This window comes from Microcaecilia unicolor, chromosome 2 (assembly GCF_901765095.1).
Source record: "Microcaecilia unicolor chromosome 2, aMicUni1.1, whole genome shotgun sequence".
NCBI lineage: Eukaryota > Metazoa > Chordata > Amphibia > Gymnophiona > Siphonopidae > Microcaecilia > Microcaecilia unicolor.
This window is the reverse complement of record NC_044032.1, coordinates 390,519,093-390,542,166: the sequence shown is the minus strand read 5'-3', so window position 1 is coordinate 390,542,166 and position 23,074 is coordinate 390,519,093. Positions and strand designations below refer to the sequence as shown.

General features: G+C 46.9%; 1 protein-coding gene across 4 annotated transcripts in view; it reads right to left on the bottom strand.

Annotated features, from left to right (window-relative positions):
* The window catches only part of HNRNPD (heterogeneous nuclear ribonucleoprotein D), a 52,265-nt gene that overhangs the window by 3,052 nt on the left and 26,139 nt on the right, over positions 1–23,074 (bottom strand). For 2 of the 4 annotated variants that reach the window (XR_003940656.1, XM_030190581.1), the window contains exons 2-6: positions 21,830–21,998; positions 21,354–21,515; positions 13,713–13,844; positions 5,837–5,969; positions 5,577–5,728 (exon numbers count right to left, since the gene is read on the bottom strand). Coding sequence is in view for 3 of the 4 variants with exons in the window: in XM_030190581.1 (XP_030046441.1) it covers positions 5,577–5,728; positions 5,837–5,969; positions 13,713–13,844; positions 21,354–21,515; positions 21,830–21,998 (748 nt within the window). In the remaining variant the exon portion in view is untranslated. The remainder of the gene's footprint in view (positions 1–5,576; positions 5,729–5,836; positions 5,970–13,712; positions 13,845–21,353; positions 21,516–21,829; positions 21,999–23,074) is intronic. The other 2 variants (XM_030190584.1, XM_030190582.1) reach the window with 2 other exon arrangements.

The following is a 23,074-nucleotide window of genomic DNA, read 5'->3' as shown; positions in this document are numbered from 1 at the left end:
CTGGGTGCATGTAGAATGTGCCCACAGCACAGCGGGCACCTCCCTCCACGACAGCAGATACGCAGACGAGATTGCTTCCTTAATCCATCGAGCAATGGAGGCTTTGGACACCACCTCCCTTTTCTGTGATCCTCAGAACACCCCCCAGAGATGGTCGTATTTCCTAAAGTCTGCAATCCAGCGGACATAACAGCGCAGCGCTCAATGAACATCCAGCTAGTACAAACGAGGAGACTCCCATCTCGGAAAGGAAGGCAAAGAGATGGACTGCTTGCAAAAAATCCAGCAGATGAGTAACAAGGCCCATAACGGCTGCACCTCCTAATCACACCAAGCCTCAAAAACACGCCAAACCCTCACATAGGCCAAAGAAGTGGACCGTTTCCTGGACTCAAAAGGGTACGAATGACTGCAGCCGAGTAACCCTTTCTCAGCAGTCGCGCCAGCTCAACAGCCAAGCTGTAAATGAGAATCGAGCCACGTCGGGCATCCGAACGGGTCCCTGACTCAACAAACCGTCCTCAGAGGGTCTAGACAATGACGAAATAGATAATCTGCCTGAATGCCTGTTCCTGCCAAATGCGTTGCCATGAGGAATAGGACGTTCTGCTCCGCCCAAGCCATGAGCAACGCTGTCTCCTGCACTAAGAGAGGACTCTTGGTACCCCCCTGTCGACTGACATAGGCAACTGCTGTCACGTTGTTGGAGAGGACCCGAACATCGCGGGACAGCAGCATCGACTGAAACGCCAATAAAGCAAGTCGAATTGCCCATGTCTCCAGCCGATTGATGGACCAATGGGACTCCTCATCTGACCAAGAACCCTGAGCCACCTATCCCCGACAATGGGCCCCCCACCCAGTCAGGCTGGCATCTGTTGTCACCAGCACCCAGGCAGGAGGATCCAGGGGCATGCCTCTACTCAAATGATGAGCGTCCAGCCACCACTGGAGGATGAGGCGAACCGGGCGCTGGAGTAAAACTCTGCAAGAGAGAGGATCTACCTGTGGAGACCAGCGAGCCAGGAGTACTGCCTGAAGAGGCCTCATATGTGCTCTCACCCACGGTACCACCTCGATGGTCGCCGCCATGGACCCCAGAACCTGCAAAATATCTCAAACAGCTGGAGACGCGGCCGCCAACAACCGACAAACCTGTGCCTGAATCTCAAGGATGCACTGAGCTGGAAGGTGCACCAAGCCCTCCCGTGTAGCAAAACGCACCCCCAGAAATTTCAAGGACTGAGTAGGAACCAGAGAGCTCTTGGACGCATTGACCACCCAGCCCAACTGCTGGAGCAGGAGAACAACCCGATCTGTGGGTTGCTTTCTTCTGCAGACTTGGCCTGGATTAGCCAATTGTCGAGGTAAGGATGCACCAGGATCCCCTTCTGATGCAAATGGGCCGCCCCAACAACCATCACCTTGGAGAAGGTACGTGTGGCGCTGTAGTGAGACCGAAGGGCATAGCTCGAAACTGGAAGTCATCGCCCAAAATCGCAAACTGGAGAAACTTCTGATGATCCAGAAGAATAGGGATATGCAGGTATGCCTCCGTAAAATACAAGGACGCGAGGAAGTCCCCCGGCTGGACTGCCACAATGACCCACCAGAGCGTTTTCATCCTGAAAGGCAAGACCCGTAAGGCCCGATTTACATTTTTGAGGTTTAGAATCGGACGCCAAACGCCCTCTTTCTTGAGCACGACCAAGTGAAAGGAATATCTTCCACAACCTCTCTCGGCCGGAGGAACTGGAATCACGGCTCGCAGAGTGAAAAGACGGTCCAGGATTTGCCGCATGGCCCTGGCCTTGAGTGGAGACTTGCAAGGAGAAACAAGAAAGGTGTCCGGAACAGGACAGCGAAATTCCAGGGCATAACCATTTTTGACTATATCCAGGACCCACTGGTCTGAAGTTACCCAGACCTAGCTCCGATAAAACTGCTGCAGCATGCTGCCTATGGGCAGACCTGGAGACTGGGTCCCCGTAACTTCATTGGGAAGCTCTGGCAGCATCAGTGCCCCCCCCAGATCCCCCATCGTGACCACCCCTTTGGCTACCCTGAAAGGCTAGAAAGGACTGGCCTCTATTCCGGAACTGAGGGCACTGGGATCCTGTTCCCTTACCAAGCCTATATCTACGCAACTCCTTGAGGCAACCACGAGTTGCCGACCAAGGGACCAAATGGGATCTATCCTCCAGAAGCAGAGGCCCCTTGGACTCGCCCAAACTCTTGACCAGTTTTTTCCAACTGCTCACCGAAAAGAAGCTTCCCCTGGAAGGGGAGTTGACTCAGACGCACCTTGGACGCTACATCTGCTGCCCAGTGCCGAAGCCATAAGAAGAGGCGCTCTACCAGAGCCAGGTTCTTTGCGGAGGCCGGAATCAAGTCATACATGGCATCCGCCAGAAAGACGGTGCCCATCTCCAAATTGATGACATCAGCAGCCTCAAGAGAGGAATCAGCTGGGACATCAGGAAGAAACTCAGCCCAGTGAACACAAGCCCGAGCCCCGCAAATGGCTGCCTGCAAGGCCAAGGCGGATACCTCGGAGCGCTTTAAAGCCTCTATCCAGTGGTCCTGTGGATCTCTAAGGGACGTCCCACCCTCAACAGGGATGGCCGTCTTCTTGGTAGCCGCCATCACCAGCGTGTCCACCTTAGGGAGCTGAAAGGTCTCCAGATCCGCTTGAGAGACCTGATAAAGTCAAGCCATAGCGCGATGAATTCGCAAAGGCAAATCCGGAACTAGCCAGTCCGCCTCCACCAACTTCTTCAAATTCTCATGATATGGAAAGGTCTGAGGTCTGTGGATCCCTTTGAGCAGCGGATCCCCTTTTCTGGACACCTGAGGGAGGATCCTCCGACTACTTCAAAGTCTGGAGAACCTCCACCAACAGCGAGGGCAACTCTTGACACCGAAAAATACGCACTATTGACAGGTCCTCACCCAAAGGAGCTCCAGCGGGCTCGTCCATGGACCTGGAACCCCAACGCTCCCCACTATCCATGTCCGCCTCCACCAGAGGCTTGGACCCAAAGGGAAGGATCTCCTCTAGGTCATCTATGCCGGCCAGATGCAGCCTCTTGGACCCAAGGACCCCGGCCAAAGGCACTAAAGAGCCTGTCCCATGCTGGGGGAGCTGGCAGACCCCCTGAAGCCTCCTGCGGAAATCCCCTCTTCAGACAATAAGCCTGATGAAGCAAAAGTACAAAGTCTGGAGAAACAGGAGGCGCTGAGTTCCCAGAAGCGTCATGCCGGGCTAAAAGTGGCGGTTTTGTCTGACAAGGGAAGAGCCTGAGCATGAGGGAGCGACATGGTGGACGTTCCTGCTGAAACCGGGTCCAGTGCGCTGCGGAAAGGACCAACCAGATCTGCAGAACTACCCTCTGCCGGCGGGCCATGATTGTTTGCCACCGCTGCCGGCAGACCTGAATCAGACTCCTCCTCGCGCTTGGACACCGTCTCCTCACAAACCAGGCACAGGCCAGTACTAATTAAAACAACACAGCGCGCCTTTTCTGAGTGCGCTGCCATAACCAGGAGGGAGAGCCGCCCTCATGGAGACCAGCCAACAGCGTCCTACCGCAACCAAAAAGCTTCGGCACTCAGAAACCACTAGCGCTTGTAAAGTAAGCCCGCTTTGTTTTTTAATTGGATGGTGCTCTGAGAGCACCACCTTAAGGAACTTCTCCCAGAGAGGAGGGGGAGAAGACCTAGGCATGCTGCCTAAGGGCAGAGGGGTGTGTGTGTGTGGGGGGGGGGACCCCGGAGTGTGCACCCAACAGGTACAGGGGCCAGAACCCGAGACCAAGAGCAGCTGTTCCTCTCCTAAGACACAGACGTGTTTTTAGAGGTTTTGTTTTTTTAAAATTTTTTTCAAAGAAATGAGAACTCCAAACCTCCAAGGGTACCCTAGAAACCCAACACTAAGAAAGGGGCCAAGACCGGTACACCCACCAATGTGGAGAAGGGTTGCACATCACACCTACCTCTTCTGGGAGACTGAGAAATACTGAGCAGGTCAGGGTTGTACAGTCCCTTATACAGGAGCACTGCTCAATAATTCTCAGTCTGCCTCTGCTGGTAGGAGTGCATAGTACCCTACTCACTCGTCAGGCATGGTCTGGAGAAGATGATTAGGAATCTGAAATTACCGCTGGGGGGGGGGGGGGGGGGGGTCGCAGTCTCATTTTGGCAGCACACGCAGAGCCTAAAACGCACTTTTGTAAAAGGGCCCCTTTGTGACTAAGACCAATCATCAGCCAAAAACCTCCTAATTTTCAATAGTTTTATTCTTCATATCTTAAAAATACCACTTTCATTTGTAAATCAGAAAATGATTAAATCCAAATTGCCTTCACAATCATGCAGTAGACAAATAGAAGCACTTAACGCAACTTAGTTTTTGTAGAAAATCCTGACAGCGACCTGTTTCACCGTTCATCAGGCTTTGTCAGGGGAAAAAAATCTTTGGTTCAAATTTTACTGTTGCTACGCACAAGAATTTCTACAAAAGTTAAGTTCAGCTAAGTGCTTCTATTTTCCCACTGCATGTTAATTGTGAAGGCAATTTGGATTTAATTATTTTCTGATTATAAAGTGAAAGTGGTATTTTGAAGACAAGAATAAAACTACTGAAAATTAGGAGGTTTTTGGCTGTTGATTGGCCTTAGTCACAAGGTGCTGCAACTTTTTGGCGTGGTGAAAGAAGTGTCACATGTATGAACCACAGTTATAGCATTAGCCTTTGACTGCCGAAGCTTTTTTCCCTCCTTTTAAATTAATAAAAAATTGACACAGATACGAATGGTTCTGCATAAAGTAATGCAGGACTGTATTGACTGATGATTGTTATAAACATGCACAGTTCCTCACATTTTTTGTTGACTAGCTGGACATTCATAGTAAAACCACTATGACCAGTTTTAGTGTTTTGGTAACAGCATGAATGGATAAAACAGAAATAAATGGCAGCTATTGTACCAAAAAAAAAAAAAACCCCACAATCCAGGATCCTGTTTCATCTATCTACGAATGCCTACTTTCCAAAGCCTCAACCCTTCCCTCCAACAGAAGGGATCACAAAAGTATCTGGCACCAAGGATATGCTAAAAAGAGGAGTCCACAAGAAACCTGCACTGCAAATACAGTAGTGGATCACTATGTTATGCATCCTAAATATTCTCAAAAGGACAAGAGGTGTGATAATCCTCACCTAGAATCTTCTGCTTTCAGGGTATGGCTAGCAAGTGTAGTCGTGGTCCTGAAGTTTAAGACTTATCTGGTTGTATATTACACTGGATAATCTAATATTGATGTTTGGATTTACTTTTGTAAGGTTAAACTGCTTTGTAATGTGAACATCGGAGCTAAGGAGGTTATGATAAAACTGAATCACTGAAAACTGTATTCTGAGAAGCATATAATCATTTGATTGGCTGACTGACTTTTTAATTCTATCTATTCAAACTCATCTTTTTTGCCAATCATGCAATTATTTTCCTCAACACTGTTCATGCCATTTACTTGGAACAGAGACTATACAAAAAACAAACAAAAAACACAATATACTCACTGCTATAGTCACCATATCCATAGTAGCTATTATAGCCAGTGTAATCATAGCCACCATAGCCCCCATAACCTTGGCTGCCATATCCGTAATTGCCATAGCCTTGATTCCAGTAGTTGTTGTATCCCTGGCTCCAATTCTGAGTAGGGCCTATTTCAGAACAAAATGGCTATATTTAGCACACTACCTATATATCAGTTAAAAAAAAAAAACCTATACAGAGCTTTATTATAGCTTTATTAAAAAAAAAAGTCTTACCACCTCTTCGAGTTCTTGATGTAAACCCCCCACCACCACCACCACCACCACCACCTCCTCCTCCTCCTCCTCCTCTAGTTCCCCATTGCTGTTGTTGATACTGTTCCTTTGACATTGCCACTTTTATTTCACACTGCAAAATTAGATAAATAAAAAGGATTAACAATTAAATCATGCTCTCTACAGAATTCCATCTTTAAGTCCATTTTATATCTGTATTACATTCTACCCTACCATGGCCAAAAGGCAAGAAATACCAGACAGCTGACAGTTCTGTTTCGTGCCTGGGCTTTCAGCAGAAAGTTTTCAAAAAGCAGAGCTGTACAAGACTACACAATGTAATTTAAATTATGTACACTAGCAAGCTGAAAGATGGATTGGTCAAAATAACCAGTAGCAGGCAAATAATAAATGTGGTAAAGTTCACAATACCAGTTTTAACTTTTCAACAATTTAAGTAGCACAGAGGGAACATCTGTTTGCACCTTGATTCATTTGATATACTTACTGCCTTTCTGTGGACCAACCAAAGCCATTTACATATTATATTCAGGTACTTTCCCTGTGCCTGTTACTAAGTTTTTTTTTGGTACCTGGGGCAGTGGAGAGTTAGATAACTTGCCCAGGGTCACAGGGAGCTGCAGTGGGAACTGAACCCAGTTCCCCTGGTTCTTAGCCCACTGAACTAACCCATTAGGCTACTCCATGCTCTAAGAATAAGTCTGTTTGTATCCAAACACTTAAAGCTTTTGCTGTATATGTGCATGCTACAGTACCTGCATCACGCTCCCTCATCACAGAGCTGGAGGCTACATCCCATCTCAGTGCAAACACCTGATCACACAATCTGCCAGATTCCGCCAGATTTTGTATAGCTCGTCCAAAGTTGATTTGCGGGTAATTAGCTAATATCACCTAATTGGTGTTAATAAGCACTTGATTAGCAGTAATTATGGCACAGGACAGATCTGTACGCAACTTTTATTCTATAATATGCATGCCCAGATTTCACAGCACGTAACTCCAAAAGGGGTGTGGCTATGAGAGGGACATGGGCAGCTCAGGAGCGTTCCCAGAAATTAAGTGCGGTTATAGAATACCTGCATTTACACTAGCGTTTGGCAGGTCTACATGGTCACACCCAAAGTTAGGCACAAAATGCACATTAAGCTGGTATTTAAAGGTCGTTCCATGCAGAACACCCTTTACAGAATACATAAAGACAAATTATGTCTTACCTGATAACTTTCTTTCCTTTAGTCGCAGCAGATGAATCCAGGAACTAGTGGGTTACATCAGTCTACAGCAGGTGGAGATAGAGAAACTAAACTGAAGGGAGTCATAACAGACGTCCAGCCCCTGTGTCATTTAGTATATGTCACATCACAAAGCAGTAGGAATGGAATCCAGAACTGAAAAGTTCCTCACAAACAGCACAGTTCGAATAGTAAGCACCGCAACCACAGTAGCAGTAACCCGGAACTATTTGTCTCAGAACGTTGAGACACATGCTCCGTTTGTCTTGGCCTTTTTTTCCCCCTTAATGTACAGGAACTCCACATTTGAAAACAGACTGTACATCAAAAGACCAGAAACCATAAGTTGTGTTTGCCACAGCTGAAAACCAGGGCAGGGATTCATCTGCTGTGACTAAAGGGAAAAGAAATTATCAGGTAAGACACTTTTCCTTCCTTAGCCTCAGCAGCAGATGAATCCAGGAGCTAGTGGGGTTTACCAAAGCAAATAGGGTGGGAAGCCACTACTCCATGCGCCAAAACAGTCACACCAAAACAAACGTCCGCCCGTGCGGCTCATTCTACCCTGTAGTGCTTAGAAAAGGTATGCAGAGACGCTCAAGTAGCTGCTTGACAAATCTCATCCAAAGTCAGACCACCCACTTCCTCCCAAGAAGTCGCTTGAGATATAGTACAATGGACATGAAGTCTCCCGGCGGAGTACGACTGGCCAAGATATAAACTGACGCAATGGCTACCTTAAGCCAGCGCACAACTGTCGGCTTTGACACCCCGACAGGAACCCGATCAGAAGAACAAAGAGATAGTCCGATTGGGCATCTGCAAATACTGAAGGACCCTTCGAACATCCAGAAACCGCAGAGATGCAAACTGCGTTGGGTAGTCCTTCCTGTCGAAAAGAAGGGAGGTAGAGAGCCTGATTAAGATGGAATGCCAACACCACTTTAGGTAGAAAGGACGGCACTGTCCGCAAGGTTACGCCACCTTCCGAAAACTGAAGAAAGGGGTCTCGACCCAATAACGCCTGGATCTTCGAGAGACTTTGAGCTGACGCCATGGCCACTAAAAACACCGCTTCAAAGATCAAATCCTTATCCGATGCCCTGCGTAAGGGCTCAAGGAGAGACGCATCAAAGCCCGGAGTACTAAATTCAAGTTCGAGCCTGGACACAGTCTACGACAGGGAGGCCAAAGGTGAAGAGTACCTCGTAAAAATCGCATTACATTTGGATGAGCTGCTAAGGAGGAACCCAACAGATGTCCTCAGTAGCAGGCAAGTGCCGTCACCTGAACTCTGAGGGAACTATAAGTCAAACCCTTCTGCAGCCCCTCCTGTAGATAATCCAACATCTGGGAAACCGAAACCCTCAAGGGCGACCATCCCCAAAGAGCACACCAAGTCACAAAGGTGCACCACACCCATGCACACGCCGTCATCATGGACAGTTTACGAGCCCGCAGTAAAGTGGCGATCACCGCATCAGAATAGCCTCTCTCAATTTAGACCTCTCAGGCCATAAGACCAAAGCGGGAGAACTGTTCCATCCGGACTGGACTGATGGAGAAGATACAGAAACAGGAGACGTCGAAAAGGAGTGGAGTCTCCACCAAGAGTCGAACTAAACCCCCATACAACGGACTCCAGGGCCAATCCGGAGCCACCAGAATCACTAACTCCCGGTGTGTGATGATCCTGTGTAGAACCCGGCTGATGAGTGGCCACGAAGGGAAAATGTACAGCAGACTCATCTGCGACTACGACTGAAGAAGCGTGTCGAGTCCTGCAGAGCCGACCTCCTTTTGCCTGCTGAAGAACCAAGCCACCCTGGCATTCTACTGCGATGCCATGAGGTCAACCGCCAGAGTACCCCACCAACAAATCTGTCGAAACAATTGGTCCAACAACTCCCATTCCGCCGCGTCCAGCAGATGACGACTGAGAAAGTCCACCTGAACATTGCTTTGACCCGCAATGTGAGCAGCTGATAGATACTGAATGTGCTCCTCCACCCGTTTCAGTATTCTGCATGCTTCGGAGTCTAGAGCCCAACTCTTACGTTCCGCCTTGTCAACTGATGTACGCCACTGCCGTCGTGTTGTCCAATAGCATGCGTTCTGCAGTGCCCTGCAGTACCCACTGAAAAGCCAGAAGGGCATTCATCACTGCTCTCAACTCTAACCGACTGATGGGACAAGCTGCTTCTTCCGTCAACAAGCACCCCTGCGCATAGAGACGGAGAAAATGAGCCCCCCCCCCCCCAGCCTGTAAGGATGGCATCAGTCACCGTCACCACCCACTGAAGCGATGCCAAGGGTATCCCCAGACGTAAGTGAGAGAGGTGAAGCCACCAGGCCGTGCTGCCTCACGCCTGTGGCAACCACAGAATTCACCAAAAGTAATCTTGCGAAATCGGAGACCATTGGCTTAGGAGAGCATGCTGTAACGGTCACATGTGTGCCCTGGCCCATGGCACTACTTTGAGCGTGGCCGTCATCAACCCCAAAACTTGAACATAGTTCCAGACTCGAGGACTCGGCAACCACCAAGAGGCTACACACTGCATCACCACCTTGAGTCTCCTGCCATCGGGCAGGAAAACTAGGCCCTCTGCCATATCAAACAGATGCCTAAGTACTCCAATATCTGGGATGGGATCAGGTGACTCTTGCAGCAGTTGATCACCCATCCAAGGGACTGAAGCACAGCCACCACCACTCGCTAAGTAGCCTGCTGACTCTCCTGTTAGCCAAGTCTTCTAGATAGGGATGAACTTGAATTCCCTCTTTTCACAGAGATCCTGCCGCCACCACCACAACCTTGGAAAAGGTGCACGGGGCCGTGGCCAGCCCAAAGGGTAATGCCCGGAACTGAAAATGCTTTCCCAGCACAGTGAACTGCAGAAATTGCTGATGCAGTGGCCATTGGAATATGTAAATAAGCCTCTTGGAGATCCAAGGCTGTCCTGCCGCTATCACCGCTCGTAGAGTCTCCATGCAGAAATGGCAAACCCCGAGGAATAGATTCATCTTCCTGAGGTTGAGCACAGGTCTGAAGGAGCCCCCTTTTTGGCACCACAAAAAAAGATTGAATACCGACCAGTACACCTTTCGAGCAGCAGAACTGGAACAACGACCCCAATGGCCACCAGTTCCTGCAATGTTGCTAGAACTGCCTCCCATTTGGCAGCTGTTGCGAATCGGGACTCCAAGAAAGAATCTCCAACGGGAGAACCAAATTCTAGCTTGTAACCTTCTTTGATAACCTTGAGAACCCATTGATCTGAGGTGCTGAGTGCCAGCCGACCACTATTTCCAACACCAAAGAGTGGACCGGTGCCCCATCATTGCGAGGGACGACCGGCTGCTCCTCTTTTGTCCCCACGAAAGGAAGATCACTGTTGGAACCAGGAATGCTGGAAGATGTCCGACCCAGGCGATAGCGTTGATCCTCCCAAAACCAGGGCCTTGAGGATCCAGACCTAGACGATGCCCTAGGCTTGTCTTCCGGGAGTCGCTGGGATTTGGAATCCCCCAAATCCATCACAATCTTCTCTAAGTCCTCAACAAACAAAAGTTTGCCCCTAAAAGGCAAATTGGTAAGATGCTGCTGATATACCATATCCGTGGCCCAGTGTCATAGCCAGAGTAACCTGTGCGAAGTTACTACCAAGGTCATCTGTTTCACCAAAGCTCGCACAAGATCGTATAAGGTAAGCCAGACCTGCTTCCATCTTAGGAAAGGTCGCCATCACAGAGGGAGCAGCCTCCTGATCCTGTTCCACAGCTTGTTGAAGCCAACCAAGGGAAGCCCGGTCTGCATACGAACTACAAATGGACGCTTGGAGGGTCTGAGCGGACACCTCAAAGGAGCGCTTTAAAGTAGACTCCAGATGTCGATCCTGCATGTCCTTCAATGCAACCTCCCCCCCCCCCCCCCCACACACACACACACACTTCTTGGTGTCCGTTGTCATCTAAGTATGGCAAACCTTTCTGCTTGGCTACCCTGCACTGAGTACAAGACATGGCTTTGGCCAGCTTCAGAGGCGCATCTGGATCCGTTCACTGTGCTGTGATGATCTCCTGGATGGCCTCATGCACAGGGAAAACCCTGGTCGGGTTTCTAGTGCTAGCCATCCTCACATTTACTGCCATAGCAGCTTGCACCTCAGGATCTTCTATATGCAGCACCTCCACTAGAGATGAGGGACGTCAACTCTTCTCTATGAAAAATCCACAGTGCTGTGGGATCATCCGGCTCCTTCGAAATGATCTCACCCTCCTCCAAATCCTCCGTGCCAGAGGTCCTCAACGGGGGGGGAGGGGGGGGGGTCCACGTCATCAGACAAGCCCGATGAAGGAGCAGTATGAACTCGGGGGAGAAAGCCTCACCGATTCTGCCAAAACCATCACGACTAACCCAAACGCCAAACCAGACCCCCCCTCCCCCCCAATTGCACTGTCACCCTACTTTCCTGCTGATTCTACAGCAATTTGGGCTGAGACAGCATGAGCTGCGAGGCTGAAGTTGCTACCACAGGAAAATCCAAGATGGCGCCCGCATCGGCAATCCCTGATCAGGAAACTGCCATGTCAGGGGAAAGAGATCCAGAATCTCCCACTAACACCTTGGTATACCCTGCGTTACAGATTCCCACTGCAGTCCTATGCTTCCCACAGCAGGAACACCTTTTGACCATTTCTGCCGTCATTACCGTCGGGAATGCAAACTGAAGGGAAATGGGAGACAGGAATCAAAGTGCACTCACCCGAAGTGCCACTCAGCCACAGATTCTCCGTGCAACCAGCTTACTGACTCTCCAGTCCAGAAAACTCCTTCAGAAAGGGAACCCCATACTGCCCAGGCTGTTTTAACAAACAGCACTGTACCGGGTGAACTCCGATTTTTTTTTTTTTTTTTTTAAGGAAGCTATCAGAGCAGCTAAAAAAAATGGGGAAAGGGGATTTCTCAGGTGAGGCAGAGACCGGCCATGCAAGTATGCCCCTAAAGGAGGTCAAGAGACGACACAACTGGCTAAAAGTCCAGGAGACTCACAAGGCCCACTGAATCCAGGAGCTGGTAAAGATCCATCCATCCATCACATGCTGGAAATAGATATACTAAACGGCATAGGGGCTGGCCGTCTGGTATGACTCCCTTCAGTTTAGTTTCTCTATCTCCACCTGCTGGCAGACGGATATAACCCACTAGGTTCCTGGATTCATCTGCTGCTGAGGCTAAGGAAACATGGATCATCCAGGTACCTAACTTTGGGTGCCATTTACTGAATTTCACCAATATATGTTCTGTCCCTTAGCCCACTGATGTTTATTAATTTTCTGCAAACAAAAAAACAGCACCACGGGCCTTTAAAATGGAACAAAGTTCTTTAATGAATGAGCCTTGACCCGACACGGGCCGTGTTTCGGTGACTAGCACCTGCGTCAGGGGTCACAGTGATGACGTGGAAAACTTGGGGAATAACTCGAATATTTTCATCTACAATATTCCTTACCCCACGTCTCACGTAGCAAAAGTTATAAAGCACCAAGGCACCTTCACTTTCTGTATCCAAATGGATGAAAAGCCATTTGGATACAGAAAGTGAAGGTGCCTTGGTGCTTTATAACTTTTGCTACGTGAGACGTGGGGTAAGGAATATTGTAGATGAAAATATTCGAGTTATTCCCCAAGTTTTCCACGTCATCACTGTGACCCCTGACGCAGGTGCTAGTCACCGAAACACGGCCCATGTCGGGTCAAGGCTCATTCATTAAAGAACTTTGTTCCATTTTAAAGGCCCGTGGTGCTGTTTTTTTGTTTGGACTTTAGTTTGTACTTTGTTCCCTCTCTTTTGTTATATTAATTTTCTGCAGCCAACAACTTAAGAATCAAACCATCATACTGAAACATGGAGAAGCTGTATCAGCAGCACATTAAACAAAGAAAAACCAGAATTCAGGATGAGGAAGAAAATCCCCAGAATGTGGAGAGAATTAATGATGGACTCACAGTTGGGTCACATTCAGTACTAATTCAAAATATGCTGAGAAGCCACCCCCCTTGCACAGAGCAATAATGCAATAATACCACCAGTACCCTTTTTATCACTTGCACTCTCAAATCAAAAATCCAGTCCAAGGTGATGTACAAAAACTAAACCACAGACAAGCACATAAGTAAGTGGCAGTCAGTTCTCTTAATGTATCACCATCACTCGTTCAGGCGCAGTTGAGTCCTAACATTATACTTAACTCCTACCAACTTAGGGATACTATTTCAATTTACTTGCTTCAGTGACCTGCAGTAACAGTTTGTTTACTGTCTGAATCTTGCATCAGAGCTACTGGGAGAGCTTCCAAGACTTGTGACCTTAAACCCTGCTCTTTCTTACTACAGTAGAGTGAATCAGGCCATGAGGTGTGACCTCCCCTGTGTCAATTTACACAACCAATTAAGAAATAAAAATGGATATTTCCTCTCTCTTTAGGTATTATTATACAAACCAGGTTTCTAACTTGATTGCTTACATCCATATTAGAATAGGAACCTATTTTACAGGAATGTGAGATTTGGAAGTACAGTATAATCTCCTTGCTTACTCCTCATGAGAACATACTTTGCTAAGTCCAACGTTGTGATACTTCTTTTCCATGATTTTTTTCACTGGATCCTCTTCTTTGAAAGTGATAAAGCAGAATCCTCGCCTCTTGTTAGTCTTGTTGTCCATTGGAAGCTCTATTGATTCCACCTGGGAAGGGAAATATAAAGTGCCCCAAAAGGTATGTTTTATAAATAACACCATTCAGATTTGAGCTTTAAAAAGTTACAAAGCTATAACTCTCAGGTTCTGACCTCCTATATCAAAATATTTTGAGCGTGAACTTCAAGGGCATTCTATGATCCAGCATCTTGATTCCCCATTGGCTCTGTAATCCTTGGCTGAGCTTTAGGGTATTTGTTCAACTATCTTTTTAATGGGGACTGATGACAGCCAGACTCCAGTGTGGGACAGGATCAGCCCAGAAAGTATGGATTCTAAAAAATTAAACACACTTTCCAGAATCTTACTAAAGATACTACACTTCTTTCTTCCTCAAAATGTACCACCTGTTCCTCTGATCCCATTCCCACCCACCTTCTTAATGCCATCTTTCCTGCTCTTATTCCTTTTATCTGTCACATTCTCAACCTCAACCTGCGACTGTCCCTGCTGCCTTTAAACATGCTGTGGTCACACCTCTCCTTAAGAAGCCTTCACTCGACCCTACTTGTCCCTCTAATTACCGACCCATCTTCCTCCTCCCTTTTCTCTCCAAATTACTTGAGCGTGCTGTTCACTGCCGCTGCCTTGATTTTCTCTCCTCACATGCTATTCTTGACCCACTACAATCTGGTTTTCGCCCTCTCCACTCAACCGAAACTGCGCTTACTAAAGTCTCCAATGACCTATTACTGGCTAAATCCAGAGGTCAATATTCCAGCCTCATTCTTTCTTGATCTTTCCGCTGCTTTTGACACTGTCGATCACAGCATACTTCTCGATACCCTGTCCTCACTTTTGCAGGGCTCTGTCCTTTCCTGGTTCTCTTCCTACCTCTCCGTCCGCACCTTTAGTGTTCACTCTGGTGGATCCTCTTCTACTTCTATCCCTTTGCCTGTCGGCGTACCTCAGGGTTCTGTTCTTGGTCCCCTCCTCTTTTCTATCTACACTTCTTCCCTTGGTTCATTAATCTCATCCCATGGCTTTTCCTACCATCTCTATGCTGATGACTCCCAAATCTACCTTTCTACCCCTGATATCTCACCTTGCATCCAAACCAAAGTTTCAGCGTGCCTGTCTGACATTGCTGTCTGGATGTCTCAACGCCACCTGAAATTAAATATGACCAAAACCGAGCTTCTCATTCCCCCCCCCCCCCCCCCCCCCCCCAAACCCACCTCCCCGCTCCCCACGTTTTCTATTTCTGTTGATGGCTCTCTCATTCTCCGTCTCCTCAGCTCGAAACCTTGGGGTTATCCTCGACTCTTCTCTCTCCTTCTCTGCTCATATCCAGCAGATCGCCAAGACCTGTCGTTTTTTTCTTTACAACATCCGTAAAATCCGCCCCTTTCTTTCTGAGCACTCTATCAAAACCCTCATCCACACCCTTGTCACCTCTCGTTTGGACTACTGCAATCTGCTTCTTGCTGGCCCTCCCACTTAGTCACCTCTCCCCTCTCCAGTCGGTTCAAAATTCTGCTGCCCGTCTCGTCTTCTGCCAGGGTCGCTTTACTCATACTACCCCTCTCCTCAAGTCGCTTCACTGGCTCCCTATCAGTTTTCGCATCCTGTTCAAACTTCCTCTACTAACCTATAAATGTACTCACTTTGCTGCTCCACACTCGTCCTTCCCTATACCCCTTCCCGTGCACTCCGTTCCCTGGATAAATACTTCTTATCTGTTCCCTTCTCTGCTACTGCCAACTCCAGACTTCGCTCCTTCTGTCTTGCTGCACCCTACGCCTGGAGTAGACTTCCTGAGCCCCTACGTCTTGTCCCATCCTTGACCATCTTTAAATCTAGATTGAAAGCCCACCTCTTTAACATTGCTTTTGACTCGTAACCACTTGTATCCACTCGCCTCCGCCTACCCTCCTCTCCTCTTTCCTCTACACATTAATTGATTTGTTTGCTTTATTTTTTGCCTACTAGATTGTAAGCTCTTTGAGCAGGGGCTGTCTTTCTTCTATGTTTGTGCAGCGCTGCGTACGCTTTGTAGCGCTATAGAAATGCTAAATAGTAGTAGTAGTAGCCAAGTATCCTGAGTTACTTTTAACAAGTTACTGAAATTAGCTCTTAAGATGCTCTGGTATGGACTATGCATAAATATTTTGAGTACCAAAACCAGAGAGTTAAAAGAAAAAAAAAAAAAAACACCTCCACACAGTTCAATGGACCAATGGTCATCTGAAAAGGGCGATGTTCTCCCCACTATTTACATTTCAGGGAACTGCTAAATTGAAATATGGTTGCAGTACATACCAGGCTATTCCTCTCCCCCTGGTTACCTTAAATGCAGTGGATGTAGTACTTGTCCTTTTTCTATGGAAGTTGAAAGTACCTGGTCTGAGGAAACTTACCCATGTGGAAAAGAGAGTGAATGAGCGTACATCAACAAAAATCAATGCTTGCTAGAAGTTAAGAAACTCCAATGATTATGAGTGGAAGAAATTACCCACATAATTTCAGGGATGTGTGTGTGCGTCTTGGACAAAAACAAAGCAGTTAAGAGGTAGTGACTGTAATGGAAATTATTTCCCAAGTGAGCAATATGAATATGAAAAGGGGAACAAATTTTTTTCTACCAAGACTAGTTTAGGGCTATGTAGTGAAACTATCTTCGATCCAGTTGAACAAAATGAGAAGGAAATAGTAGTAGAGCTGTTCTTTAGATTTACTGAATTAGGAGAGTGAATTCCCTGTGGCATACAGATAAATTAGGTCTTACCTGCTAACTTGCTTTCATTTAGTCTCTCCAGACCAGCACAGATGAGTTATGCACTCCAACCAGCAGGTGCAGACTGAGAACTTGTGACTTTGGCTGCACTGTAATCATGCTGTGCAGTCTCAAGAAGCCAGTAATCAAATAGCCAAGCAGAAGGAGCTAAACCCCACAAAGCTAACGTTTCCTCTCAGCCTCTACGCCCTAGCACTGAAAAACAACCATGCGATGCTGCTTCTCAACTACACCCCGCTCGCACAACAAGCTCTCCCATGTGCAACCCGAGACTGAATTCCATAATGAGACAGACAAGCTAACCTCCTGTCTCTTTGAAGCATAAAGATTCATCTCATTCTTAAGATTTTTTTTTGGCTTTGTTTTGTATCATAAAACAGGTGCAAACACTACGCCCACCCAAATCCTCACAGCATCCCAAGAACACTCATCACCAGCAACTCTGAAGGGAATACAGGAAAGCAAATTAGTAGGTAAGACCTAATTTACCCTTCCACAGCACCCCTCCAGATCGACACAGATGGGGAGTCCCAAAGCAGTGGCTATCAAGGGAGGGATCCCCACAGTCCCTGTTCCAGAACTCTTGCTCCAAAGGCCACCTCCTGATGAACCTGCAGACCCACTCGATAGCGATGTACAAAATAAATGAAGGGACAACCAGACAACCTCCTTACAAATCTCGAGACACAGGCAGCTCTCAGTCCACATCACTTCGCCTTTCCTATGACCACCAAACAGAACAAATAACCTGTCTGAATGCCGAAATTCTTGCATCCAACGTACGTACATAAGCAATGCCCGACTGGTATCCAGACAGAATAACTGGTGTTACTCTACAGAGTCCTTTGCCTCCCCCAGCACCACCAAAATCAGACTGATTTGGAAGAAACAAAAACCTTGGGAAGGAAATATGGAACACAATAACCAGGACTACATTTTCCTTAGAAAACCTACAAGACAGCACCTAAAATTTGAAAATATGACGCATGAAAGAAATAGCCACCAAGAAAACTGCCTTCAAGGAAGATCCTCCAAGGTACAATGCGCCAGAGAATCAAAGGGAGCCGACACAAGGACGGTCAAAACGAGATTACAATCCCAAGCAGAAACTGAATGCCGCCCCGGGGAGACGGATCAAAACAGATTCTGCTAAGGCAACAGAGAATATCTCAATGGGAAGACAAGGCCTTGCTTTAACCAAACTGCAGAAACATACCAGAGTGCAACCTGGGCCTTGAGTGAAGTCAGGGCCAGACCTTTATCCAAAACATTCTGAAGAAACTCAAATCTTGGGCACAGACTGCAAAGGACTAATCACGCGGTCTGAACACCAACCTTCAAAAAAGATACATCACACACACACAGATGTAAGCTAAAGAAATGTTTCCTAAAGTGCAACAGGGTCCTTATCACTATTAATGGAAAACCCCCTCTTAGCTAAGTGCGCCCTCTCAAGAGCCAAACTGTCTTAAGACAAAACGGAGACAGGTCTGTCATTACTACCGGTTCCTGAACCAATAGACCCTCCGACACAGGCAAAAGACCATCTATCTTCAGACACACTAGCTTGCCATATCACAGTCTCCAAGGCCAATCTAGTGTCACCAATACCACCAGACCCCTGTGAAGCTCGATTCTCTGGATGACTCTCCCCTCAAGGGGCCACGTTGGGAACACGTACAGAAGACCCGATGAAGGCCACTGCTGTGTCAGAGCATCTATTGCCTCCACCTGAAAATCCTTCCTGTGACTGAAGAACCATGGAGCTTGTGCATTTTAGTGCGACACCATGAGATCAGTAATCAGGCACTTCCACTTGCTCACAATGAGGTTGAAGGCCTTGCGTTTCAGGCTCCACTCACCTGGATCTATCAAGTGCCTGCTTACAAAATCCACCTGGACATTTGTAGTCCACCGGATGAGTGGCAAATAGATCCTGCAAATGATTCTCTGCCCAGGCCAGAAGTAGAGCCTTTTCGTCCAGTAAGTGTCGACTCCTGGTCCCCCCTTTGTCAGTTGATGTAGGACACCGCTGTGACACTGTCTGATAGGACCCAAACAGCCTTGCCCCACAGCAAATCCTGGAAGGAGAGAAAATGAAACACCCTTGTCTCCAGATGGTTGATTGACCACTGAGCCACTTCGAGTGACCAGCGGCCCTGTGCCACATGGCCCAGACAGCGGGTTCCCCAGCCCTGGAGACTTGAAATCTATCGGTACCACCGTCCAAGGAGGCAGATCCAAACTCTTACCCCCTGAGAGGTGACAAGGTTGCAACCACTAAGAAAGTCTGTATCATGACAAGCCCCCAGGAGAATTTGCACCTCCAGGGACTGAGACAGCGGTGACCACCTCGAAAGATGGGCTTGCTGCAGAGGCCGCACATGGGCCCTGGCTGCAGCACTTCAGGGGCTCAGCCATAAACCCTAGAACCTGAAGAAAATCCCTGGCCCGGGGACAGTGGCATCTGAATAATGCTTAAATCTGCGCCTGTAACTTCAGAATCTGGGTATCGGGAAAAAAACATCCGCCCCACCGAACTGCCAAACTGAACTCCCAAATACTCCAAGCACTGCGAAAGACTCAAGACGATACTTGGATAGGTTGAAGCCCAAGTGCTGTGACAAACTCAAGATGATACTTGGCTAGGTTGACTAACCAGCCCAAGTGCTGCAACAAAAGGAGACCACCTGGGCTGTGGCTTCCTTGGTCTCCTGGAAGGACTTCGCCTGAATAAGCCAATCGTAGATTCAGATGAACCAAGATACCTTCCTTTTGCAGAGCTACAGCCACTACCACCATCACCTTTCAAAAGATGCAAGGGGCCATAGCCAGTGTATAACACAGAGGCCATGACAAGGTGCAAACCCTCCATAGTTCTAGTTTTTATTTTAATACTAGGAAAAAATGCCCGTTTCTGAGCGGAATGAAACGGGTGCTAGCAAGGGGCCCCCTCCCTCCGTCCCTCGAAGCTACTTGCCTTGTTCGCTGTGGGCCGTTTCGGCCCTCGAGTGTCAATAGCTCCGCCCTCGACGTCATGACGTTTTGACGCGTCATGACGTTTTGACACGAGGGCGGTGCAGACACTCCAGGGCACACCGGATATCTCGGGCGCCTCAACTTCCGTGGAGGCTTCAGAACGTTGGGGTTGCCTTTTATATATATAGATAGCAATCTTGCATTTCTTGAAGCTGGGAACAGACATGAAATTGCAAGACAGCTACAAATTTGGTTTAGTCCGTATGGTCATCTTCCCTAAATGGATTTATGTTTTGCAGACACTTCCCTTGCATTTGTTGCAAAAGGACTTGAAATCTTTTTATCATATTGTTTCTCATTTTTGCTGGGCAGGCAAGAAGCCTAAAGTTGCAACTTAAGTTTCTCATTGGCGATTGGATTCAGGGGGCATGGGTCCGCCTAATATGCAGCTCTATAATTGGGCTTGTTTATTGCGTCACCTAGGTGATTAGTTACTGCATCGCACACTTTATACTCCTTTGGCGTTGGAACAGGCCTTTTACTCTATATAACTTTTATTTTTTGTTGCATTGTCAGCAGCTCAATCTCCTCTCCTTTTGTCGCAGTGTTTTGCTTCATTCTTTAAAGAAAACGTGGAGTATGTTAATCACAAAGCTGGGAAGGGATCCTTTTGTCATAGATCATACTCCTATTCGAGGCAATGTAGATTTTGAACCTGGTCAGGATAATATTGTTTTCAATCTTTGGGATCATAAGGGCATTAGTTTGTTGGAACATCTTTTGGATGGTGAAGGGCGATTGCTTTCTTTTGAGCCTCTACAACGGTGTCTAGTATCACTTGGGGAAATCGTTTTCCATATTGTCAAGTGAAATACTATGTTGCCTCTCTGGATTATGGGAAACTAAGACTGCGAATGGGGCACCAAATTCGCACTCTCTTTCTGGATAGCTTTGATTCAGGAGTTGTCTGTTTCAGGTCTCCATAAAGCAGTGGTTCCCAAACATGATCTTGGAGGCATCCCAACCAGTCAGGTTTTCAGCCCACTACTCTAACCATCAGGCTAGACCTCCTTGATGCTATCAAGCACTCTATTTCAAGACAGCTGAAAGGATATTACCAACGAGCACTCATGTTAGCTAACATGAAAGATATTTAGATACAGGAAAGTGTTTCCATAACATTAGGTGATCAGCAAAGGGGATTCAGGTGTTTTGCCTGGCAGCTGAAAGCCAAGAACCTTTATTTGTACTTCTAGCCCTGTTCTGGCCTTGTCAAAAGGCTATCCTGCGTTACTTTCGATATCATCTTGTGCAGGAGCAGAACGAAGGGCTAGACATATAGTAATGGTAACCCCTAGTGAATGAGGGCAACTGATGCTGAGCTAAGAACTAGCCTCCTGAAGCAGAAGAGCAAAAAGTCTCATGTACCAAACAATTTTTTTTTAAAGCAGGGTTTCCCCTTGTTGTAAATGCCTTTTCTGGTTCAAGAAAAATTCATGGGATTTAAGCATTTGTCTGCAACCTCATTCTGTTCTCCCGGAAAATGGTTTGAAGAAAAACATATTTTACAAGATTACCTAGTCACAAATCTTTCTGGCTTCCTTGCAGAATACGAATGAGCCAGTTCCTCCTTGTTGGTTGTCTCTGTATCAGACTGCCTCCCATCCCTGACAAAATACCTTGTGAGCGCTGATCATCACAATCAGCTCCAGGAAAATGATTTGGAATGATCTGTCAAGTTACTTAATACAAGTTAGCAGATTCTGTTTCTTGTTACATACCTCTCCAAAAGCTCCAAAATATTCTCTTATCTTCTCTTCAGGTGTATCTGGAGACAACCCTCCAACAAAAATTTTTTTGATTGGTTCCTTTGTTTTCATAGCCTTGGCCCTCTTAGGATCAATCACTTTGCCATTCAGTTTGTGCTCTTTTTGCTCCATGACCTGAAAGCAATTAAGCACCATTAAGATAATACAAAACTGTAAACTATATTTCACACACTCAACGTTCGATTCCTATGGCTCGAGTCTGGCACAGCACTTGAGGTTCAATGTAAGGCCCTGAGGTATGCTAGCCTAGCATTGGTCTCTTCAAAGCAATTATGCTAAACTGTAGCTGGTAAATGCTCCTATCCTCATGTACAACACACGCCCTTGGATCTCAAACTAGGAAGCAATCCTCAAAACATTAACTGGCATGAATGCAGTCAACCACTTAACAACATAGCTCAAACAGCCAGCCATGAACTGCAAAGTACCTTGTCTACACCCTGTGATTCTTTGAACAGAACAAAGCCAAACCCCCTTGATCGGCCTGTGATGGGATCCAACTTCAGGGTGCAGTCCACAACTTCACCAAATTTGGAGAAGTAATCCTTTAAATCTTTCTTTGTGGTGTCCCAGCTGAGTCCTCCAATAAACATTTTCCTGAAAAAGAAAGCCTTCATATTAGAACCCTAAAGTAAACAAACATTTCGCTGGTAAGTGAACACTATTTTGCTTTGTGCTTTGGGAACTTAAAGATTGGGGTTTAAAGGAGGAATTGTAGATTAGTGAGAGGCAAAATAAAAATATAAAAAGCTAAATTTTATCAACTGATCTCCATAGTCTTTTCCACTTAGTTTTAAAAACTTTGTACCACAGCATTAACAGATAGATCCTGCAGTGCCTGCTAAATTCTAGTTTAGTCTTCCCACACACCCTCCCCAACACCCAACCCTAGGACAACATTTATAGTCAATTATTGTAATTAGGGTAACAAGCAAGGAGTGCTCTTACAGAGTTTTAAATACATTTCATTACCATCTAAGAAGGAACACTAAATAAATCATACAATATACTATATAAAGATACTTTTATATTAGGCTAATATCCTTAATACTGTAGCAAGTTTTAAAAACATTGAAAAACTGAAAAACACTAAGATGGAGTCAGCAGTCCAGTAGCGAAAGGGGTGCTATCCAGTCTTTTGCATTGAGTGCCACATGTATGATTACATCCCAGTTGGTGAGATGTCATATGTGTGTGCCCGATGCAAAGAGCTCCTAGCTCTCAGAGAACGTGTCTGTTCTCTTGAGGCTAGAGTAGCAGACTTGGTGGCGTTGAGGGAGACAGAGAGGTACATAGAGGAGACCTACAGGGATGTTGTAGAGAAGTCCCGCCTCCAGTCTGGTAGCCCCTGTGCTACCTTGGATGAGGGAGGTCTCCTAGAAAGAGAGCATCACCCTGGTGAAGTAGGAAGTACTCCTGTAGCCAGGACCTGCCCACCAGGGGATGCACTATCCTCTCGTACCGAGGATATGTCTCCAAGTGCTGACCAGGAGGGAAAGGTTAGGACAGCTGTTGTAGTTAGTGATTCGATCATTAGGCATATAGATAGCTGGGTGGCTGGTGGATGTGAGGATCACCTGGTGACTTGCCTGCCTGGTGCAAAGGTGGCGGACCTCACCAGTCACCTAGATATGATTTTAGATAGTGCTGGGGAGGAGCCGGCTGTCTTGGTA